The sequence below is a fragment of the Alosa alosa genome, chromosome 9 (assembly GCF_017589495.1).
Source record: "Alosa alosa isolate M-15738 ecotype Scorff River chromosome 9, AALO_Geno_1.1, whole genome shotgun sequence".
Lineage (NCBI taxonomy): Eukaryota > Metazoa > Chordata > Actinopteri > Clupeiformes > Clupeidae > Alosa > Alosa alosa.
This window is the reverse complement of record NC_063197.1, coordinates 11,653,793-11,661,950: the sequence shown is the minus strand read 5'-3', so window position 1 is coordinate 11,661,950 and position 8,158 is coordinate 11,653,793. Positions and strand designations below refer to the sequence as shown.

At 42.0% G+C, this 8,158-nt stretch overlaps 1 protein-coding gene across 1 annotated transcript; it reads right to left on the bottom strand.

Annotated features, from left to right (window-relative positions):
• Positions 1-1,050: 1,050 nt before the first annotated feature.
• Positions 1,051-7,950, bottom strand: LOC125300618 (paired mesoderm homeobox protein 1-like). Its single transcript, XM_048252671.1, has 4 exons — positions 7,221-7,950; positions 4,352-4,527; positions 3,848-4,026; positions 1,051-2,263 (listed from the first exon to the last, which is right to left on the bottom strand). The coding sequence occupies exons 1-4, from the start codon at positions 7,465-7,467 to the stop codon at positions 2,131-2,133; spliced, it is 735 nt and encodes a 244-aa protein (XP_048108628.1). The 5' UTR covers positions 7,468-7,950; the 3' UTR covers positions 1,051-2,130.
• Between the last annotated feature and the right edge of the window lie 208 nt (positions 7,951-8,158).

Genomic DNA, 8,158 nt, shown 5'->3' with positions numbered 1-8,158 from the left:
AGGGCACCGTGGGGAGAGGCCACATGAAAGGACATTGCTGTTGGAAAAGACAACTGGAATTTTAATGTGAGAGGTTGAGTTTCAATGCAGGAAAAGGGGAAAAAATGTTTTAAAATGAGGCTCATTAAAGAAAACGTCAGTGTTTCCTATCCCCCCTCCCAACCTGTCCAGCCACCCCACCCCCCACAAGAGTTTCACTCTCTGTGATTGCCAAGCTCTGCTTTATTTACCTTACCAAGTCTGCCCATGACCCTAATGTTAACCCTTAACGCTAAGCCATAAGAATCAACTGAACTTTGGCACAAACACCCTCTAAAATTCCTCAAAAAGGCCTGAATACGCTACCGAAACTTGACAGTGAAAATATTCACCAGTAGAATTACAACGGAAAGTCCTGAGCTGAGCGGACTTGAGCGGCCATATAACCTCCACATGCTGTGGCTAACCCCTTAGCGTGGCAGGTCACTCCAGGTCACATGGAATCAGATGACCAAAGGGGGGGCATGTTGTCAGGCATGTAAACAACCACCACATCAGCCATTCGGAGAGGCTGCTTGTGGCCACTTAGGGACCAAGAGGGATACTGAATCCAAGGCACACGTTGCTTTTACAGAGGAGGTGCAGCAGAGAGGAGAAATAAACACCTCCGTGTACTCCAGCTGGTCGGGGGAGTCAGGAGCCTCCAGCAGCGAGGAGTCCATCATGAGCAAATAACACATACTTCCTCCCCGCTTCCAAACTCCAGCTCCAGCCACAGGCTCTTCTAGCAGCCACATTCAGCAGCTGTTTGATGCTTCAGTCAGGCTGTTGTCCAGCCCATTGTTGTTGTTTATTTGGTTTCTGCGTAGTTGTTGGTTTTCTTCTTTTGTTATTTTTTATTGCTAAAAGGCAACCTTACCTGGCAACCTGTTATTTCTTATTGCTAAAAGGCAATCAACTTGGAATGGATAGAGTGCCAGTGGAATAATGAGTGTCTGAAGGTGTAGTCATCTTGTAACTGTCATGTCAACATGTGGCCATGCTTAAAAAACAACCAATTAAGAGGTACTGAACACTGCACCTATATTTATTCTAAAATAGTTTAAGTGCATATGATACTAGTGTTCATGCTGTTGCCTGCAACAGTGAGGACATCTGGAAGTATAAGCAGCACTAATAGGAGCTTGTGAAACCATCCAGTATTGGTGCTTAAACCACATCCTTTTATTGCAACGGAATATTACACATTTGGATATATACTCAGTTAATATACAAAAGGGAATATGACTTTAGGCCATTAACTAAAAAAAGAAAACTTTGGCTCCGATGATTAAAAAACGACAAACAGGAGCAAAGTCTAGTGTTCTCTCTGAGGCACTTTAACTAACCCCATCCAGGGTTTACATTCTCCCTCAGTCCCATGCTAAACTCCAAAGGCCAGAGGGCTCTACCAGTCAGCAGACTCCTTGTTGGAAGATGTCCAATGTCACTAGTCTCTTGAAGTCCATAGGCATCCTACAGACGACTGAAGAGCTTAGCAGGAAGACATCCGCACAGCCTCTTCATTATCAGAGGCTTATTATGGGATGAAGCATGTGAGCTTTGTGCTCGTTTCTTTTATGGTCTTTAAAATAGTATGGCAGATAACTTTTAACACTCAAGTGCACTGAAGTTCTGCTTTGTTTCCGTTTCGTGTTCTGTTACAAAACAAGGTCTGCAGTCCGGTTTAATATCCTACAGAGTATCCGTAGTCTTCTAAGGGTGGTACTGTTGTTTTTGGCTGAAGACCTAGAGCTTTTTCACTAGAGTGCAGAACAGAGGAGTCCTTTTTTAACAGAGTCAGAACTGTTGTCTTCAGCGGTGGAATTACAGGGACATTGTTATGAAGATGAACACCATGAGCTGATCTCTTTAGCCTGAGTGATGCTTGGTTTTGCATTGGGTAAAATGGTAAAATTGTTTTGAGTGCAATGGGTGCCCTTGTTATGGTGTCTTCTTGGCACAACGGGCTTTAAGATGGAATGCTTATTGGGGTGCCCCTAAGGACTGTAGTCTCAGTTGTCTAACTGAAACCATATGCTCCCAGTTGGAAGTGTGTGTGTGTGTGTGTGTGTGTGTTTTGGGGGTAGAGGGGGTGGAGGTGCTGTCCAGTCAGTTGACAGTGGGCACCTGGTTCAGGCTATACTCCTTTGCTTTTAGTCTCAAGTTGGCAATGCTGTTGGCCATGTTCATTCCCTGAGTTGAAGTCGTGTTGGCACATGTGGGAGGGTATGTGGCCATGGCACTGCATAAAGAAAATTACAGAAAATGAATTAGCAATCTACAAAAGAAAATCAACCACATTCAGAAGATGAAAATGTGGTAGGGCTAGTTTTTGTAAAGTCATTAAATTCTACCTGAATGATTATAAAATATTTTAAAGCAAACAACTGGTAAATCTGTGAACAAAGCGTATGCTGAGTGCTCTTGGATAAAAGACTAAAAATAATCATTCCATGATCAAATAAGCTGTCCAGGTGCTCCAAGAAGGGTAAGGACAAAACATATTCTTCCTTGTCCTTACCTTTCTTGGAGTGCCTGGATTGTGCTTTATCAACTATATTTTATTTATCAGATAAAGCTTCCACTGTAGAACAATTCAGGATTTCCTGGTTATCAGGACAATTAGCTATTGCAATGGCATCAATCCAAAGCTGGGGACCCTGTGCTCCATGCACACTACACAGATGCTCCATTATGAGGTAAGTAAACATTTCAGAGCGCTCAGCATGAGCTATCCCCACAGCATATCTCAGTAGGAGTTGTTTTCATATTCTGAGTGCCTATTGAACCAGATGCTGGCAAAGCCCCTTAAGGTCTACCACACCAGATGCTGGAAAATTCACAGCATATACATTTGACTCTGGCAGCTTAAAATATTACAAAACTCAGAATTGCTATTTCCACGTGCATCATCCTTATGCAGATTGTATTAGGTCACATTTGCTGTGGGGAGACAACTTCAGTGCTGGACTGGAGTGTTGGGGTGTTAGATCAATACCTTTCCATGTAGAGATGTGTTGTCTCACAAACTGAAATTTATGATATTTATGTTATAAGAGAGATCTATTTCAGGAATTGTAGGTTTGGGCAGCATAACTGCTTTAATATCTCACATACAGGAAAGGCAATTGGCAGCTTGTTATGAAATACTATCTCCCTTAGGAAACTGAAGTGCACTGCCCGTACAATAGGCTGTGATTATATCTGGTGAGGTAGGCAGTTGTGCCAAATTCTGATTAAAGACGTTGATGAAGCACCCCTAAAAGCAGCTTTAATCATCTGACTACCTGCTGTCCAACCCAACCCCATCATCTAATAAAAAAAATAGAGAAATCACAAGCTTTATTTTACCAGTAAGTACTCCAATAGTGAATTAACTTATTTTGTCAGGGGATCAGTCAAAAACTGCAAATATAATTTCCATGCACCTGGTCCAATGACCACTGCTCTTCATTAGTACAGCAGCTTAAATCTATTTGAAGTCAATGGTTTACAGTGCAGACTTTGAAAATGGGAATGGTGCTGAGCCACTAAAGATTCTTAAGCGTTTTGTTGCAGAATAATCCTTAAAGGTTCCATTAATCATCATCTGATGGAGAAGTCTTTCAAGAACTCCTCTGGGAGCTATTTGGCAATTGGCTTTAGAGAACTTCTCTCCACTGGGAACCCTACATAAGTAAAATGAAACTCCTAAGCCAATTAATGATTTTTCATGTGGAAAATGATCTGTGCAAAGCTCCTAAATCTTTTAAACAGACCCTTTATCTGTTGAATGGTTCAGTAATCTTTTCCATTCTGGAGTATACGCATAAAGACAAATAGGTACCTGTAAGAGGACGATGACCCCCAGGACAGGTAGTCATTGGGTCTCGGGGCTGGGCGAGGCACCATTGGCTGCTCCACAGTTACATCGCTGGAGAACGACTTGAGAAGCGAAGAATTCTTACTGGCCAGCATGGCTCTCTCGTTTCGTCTGAACTTTGCCCGTCTGTTCTGGAACCACACCTGAGAGAGAGAGAAAGTCACAAATGAGCAAAATGGATCCCTCTCAGAGATTATAGATCCACCACTACACCTTTCTCAAGAGGTGAACAGCCTGCTACTCTTGCTGTTATATAATTATGAAATGATACAGGCAGCCTTGAGAACAAAAAGTAGAGTTATTATTATTGTTATTTCCAACAGGTCAGTAATGACTGGCCATGCTGTGTCCATTGGCATTACATCCAAACCAACTGCACAGACACAAACAATCTATTATTCTATCTATTTATTCCGCATCAATACAAATATACAGAAATAAGGTCAGACAGGATGAGATGGGGCCTACCTGCACGCGGGCTTCGGTGAGGTTGACCCGCCGTGCCAGGTCCTCCCTGACAAAGGCGTCAGGGTAGTGGGTGCGCTCGAAGACGCGCTCCAGAGCCTGCAGCTGGCTGCTGTTGAAGGTGGTCCTGTTCCGGCGCTGCTTCCTCTTCTTCTTCTCGTCCGTGGTCAGACGCTCATCTGACGCGGAGGCAATGAGAGGCACATGGAGACATCATTCATAAATGTTTGTCAAGACGGGTATAATCCACATTAGCAAGGTGTTGTGCCTTGGATTAAGACAAGCGTTTGTGCTGAGTGGTACATAACCACAGACTTCCTTCCATTCAGGACTAAATGTGTTCATTTCCATGGAGAGTTATTTTCTCTGTAATGCCCAAATTAGATGTGTGAGTGTGTGTGTGTGTGTGTGTGTGAAAGAGAAAGAGCAAAATATCTAAGATCTATCTGAATGAAATGATGATTCCAATGTAATTTATGTGGCAAAGAATGTAGAAATGTATCAGAAATGCATCCACAGGACATTAACAATAGTAACTATAGGGCTAATGCATGAATGCATCTTGGCGATTGCCAACAATTTGGCAATTCACATATAAAACTTTTTTTGTTGGTGTGCAGTACCTAAACTTAATACTTCAATTTTAGAAAGTATTAAATGGGGTATGATTGTCATAGTTGGCATCAGGCTGAAAACAATAACTTTAGAATTGGAGCGACCTCGGGAGCAGAAGTGCTCGTGGTCTACTCTAGGAGACTCGTGCTGATGTTGGTCTTTTCAAGCAATGCTCTGACAGTTTCGGCAAGCCTCGATTGTTTTATGAGTCTTTCCTGATCCCATCCACATTATAAGAGCAAGCATAACCTTGCAGTAATTAATGAGCATAGAGCCAAAAGAGACTTGGTACATGTGAAATCGTGACCACATGTACGATTTTCCCATGATGATCGTCCTCCCAAAAAACGGCAGGCTAATAATAATACATTGATATTAGCAAAACATGAACACTATAATTAATCAACTCATATTATACAGTTTGTTTTGTCAAAAGAAAGCGGCCTTTATCAAATAAATATTGTTTTAAAATATAGACCTAGTGTATATTTATCAGATTTAAGGTTAATATGGAATTTAGTACGCAGGCTCTGATACAAGCCATTTGGCGGTATGTGTAATGTTGTAGATTCATCCAACTTCAGGCTATTTAATCTCACTTAGGGAAATGTGTAATTATATGTGTCATAATAATTATCAACACGTCTAAATAATTTAGGGCTTATCAAAGCATATTTCTGAAGGCCTATTTCGTAGGCCTATAGCCATGCATAGGCCTACTTTTTGTTTTGCCAAATTAAAAGCAAATCTAGGCCTATATTTCGCTTCAGTGAACAGAACACTGATATTTCTCAAGTTGGTAAAGTGCGCCCAACAAGCATCAAGTTATTACCAAATGTTGTAGTCTAATCCTTTCAAAAAGGTGCGCGTCAGGACGCAGGGGGAGGGCGGGGGGACACTCCGTGAGATTGGGTCCGCTCATTCCAACATTCTCACATCAATCAGCACCAAGATCAGCTCATAAAACTGGTGCGCGCATGAGGATAAACATATCTGTGACCAATCGATTCGCTCGGAAACACCCATGCAATAGGGGTAAATGCGCAAGAGAATACAAGATTTCACCTGAGTGTCATGCAGACCCTTAAAAGTAACCAGGCACATAATGACTAGCCTACAATGGTCATTTAGCAGTTTATGCAGCTTTAGTCAATACAATTTAGAGGATCACTTTTCTGTTGATGAGGTTGATGATGGCAATGACGTTTTACACAATCATAATCAACTCTATGGCACCCAAACTGGCTACTTATGTTAAAAAAATAATAAAAAAAACAGATGATTTTAGGTAGAACAATGCATTGACATCCGTAATGTAACGTTTATTTTTTCCGTAGCCCTGAGGGAAATATGATAGAATAAATCAATAATGCTCATATTTCATTAAGACAGACAGTGAATCTGCAGGCATCATCATCACATTAATAATTCACACAGATAGCATGAACTGATTGGAGATTATAAAACGAATTGGGCTATTCTACAAAGTAGCCTAATCTACAACGCAACTGTCAAAATGAATCTATATTTATACCCCCAAGACAATTAATGTTTTTATATCAAGGAACGTTTTATTTTTTATTCAACCTCCGTGACCAGACAGGTGCCTAAACAATTCATGGGTTGAGAACAAATCTTAAGTTAATTATTCTACCACTCCCACGTGTGTTTAAGTCATTTGAGTCATGATAATTGCTAGCCTATGTTGTTGGCTGTCATGTATCTAGGCTGCAGCAACTGATGGATGGAAGGAATCGTCTCGTCTTCCTGGCCCTCAACAAGGTCTAGCCTAATTTCTGAGTTCGTAAAGCGTTAGGCCGATATAGCCTAGTTCGCATTAATTCATAGTAGGCCTATAGCCTACTTCTAGAGTTTGTGAAAATTTCCTCGCTATCTGAATGAGTCGTCAGATAAGTTGCTGTATAAATTAAATACAATTCTCAGTAGCCTATAGGCCTATTATAACTCATAAACATAATCCATTATGGGAACAATCTGTGGATTTTTTTCTAGACATTCGCAAAAATGTGCCATAGTTGATTCTCAAGGAGAATAGGCTAGGAAATGCATGTTAAGCCTATTTGTCACCTTTATGGCAAATAAATGCCATGGCATGACATTTAGTCTACGTTGAATAGACTACTGTTAGATATCAACTAAATAGGCTAATGTTGATATTATTATGTAGACTACAGTACTACAATGCCCTGTAGTTGACAATACAGGCGAATGCCTGCATGACATTCTCCAAACTCACTTTCTTGTTGTGCTGTGTCGCTGCCGCTTGTTAGACCGGGAGACTCCAGCATATTCCGACCCGACTCCCCCGTGTTGTCCTCCGTCTGAGTTCCAACCATCTCACGGGCTTCCTCTAGATCCAACAGGTGACTTACTGAAAAGTTTTTTTTAGCCTGCAAATGTTCCAGGTTAGCGGTGATCGGACTTTCGGTACGGCAGGGCAGCGTGGCTTGTCTGTCCATTACAGGCGCATAGCTAGAAGTCATGACGCAGACTAACCTTACAATATTATAACACCAACCAAACTGTATTTCAGTAAGAAGACATTTTCACTCTGAACAGGAAAAAAAGAATCCGAATGTAACTTCAGCAGTGACTTCTCAGCATCTTTAGTCCAGCTTGGCGCAGACGTCACAAGCACGTTTTTGACATTTCAATTTTTGAAATTTCAACTTTTTTAAAAATGCTAAGGCACTACGCTTAACGTTCCTGGTTCAGGCATTCTGTTGTTGTTGCTTTAGTAGGAAAGACTGTATATGAACCAAATGCAGTCCTCGAAAACGACTCAATATGTGCGCGAGCCTCGCCCTTACGAGTTCGCAATTACGGAATGCTCTCGTGTGTTCATTGCGAGCAGTACTCGAGAGGGAGATGAGATGTTCGGCTGCGGAAGTGATGAAGTCCGGCAGAGGCGCGTGTAGCGAGAGAGGCCGAACCCTCTGGGCTCTCCTCGCGCCTGTACTGTTGAACACGCGCGAGCTATTGGGTCCCCTGGGAAAGTAATTGCGATGCATGAAACGCTCATTACGCGCCTAAGCTTTTGAGCCTCTCTCGTCGCTTTACAGCCAGGCGCCCCTTTCCATGCCCACAGAATCCCACCCTCACGCAACCCATCGCTAATAAAACACACTTTTTTATCCACACAAGTCATTCATCGGCAGTAGCCTATGGCAAGGG

Bases quoted from the DNA above. Each gene is read 5' to 3' on its own strand.
- LOC125300618 (XM_048252671.1), bottom strand. From the start codon at position 7,467: ATGACTTCTAGCTATGCGCCTGTAATGGACAGACAAGCCACGCTGCCC. The intron at 4,528-7,220 runs GTGAGTTTGGAG...CCTCCGCGTCAG, and splicing joins CGACACAGCACAACAAGAAA to ATGAGCGTCTGACCACGGAC. The intron at 4,027-4,351 runs GTAGGCCCCATC...TCTCTCTCTCAG, and splicing joins TCACCGAAGCCCGCGTGCAG to GTGTGGTTCCAGAACAGACG.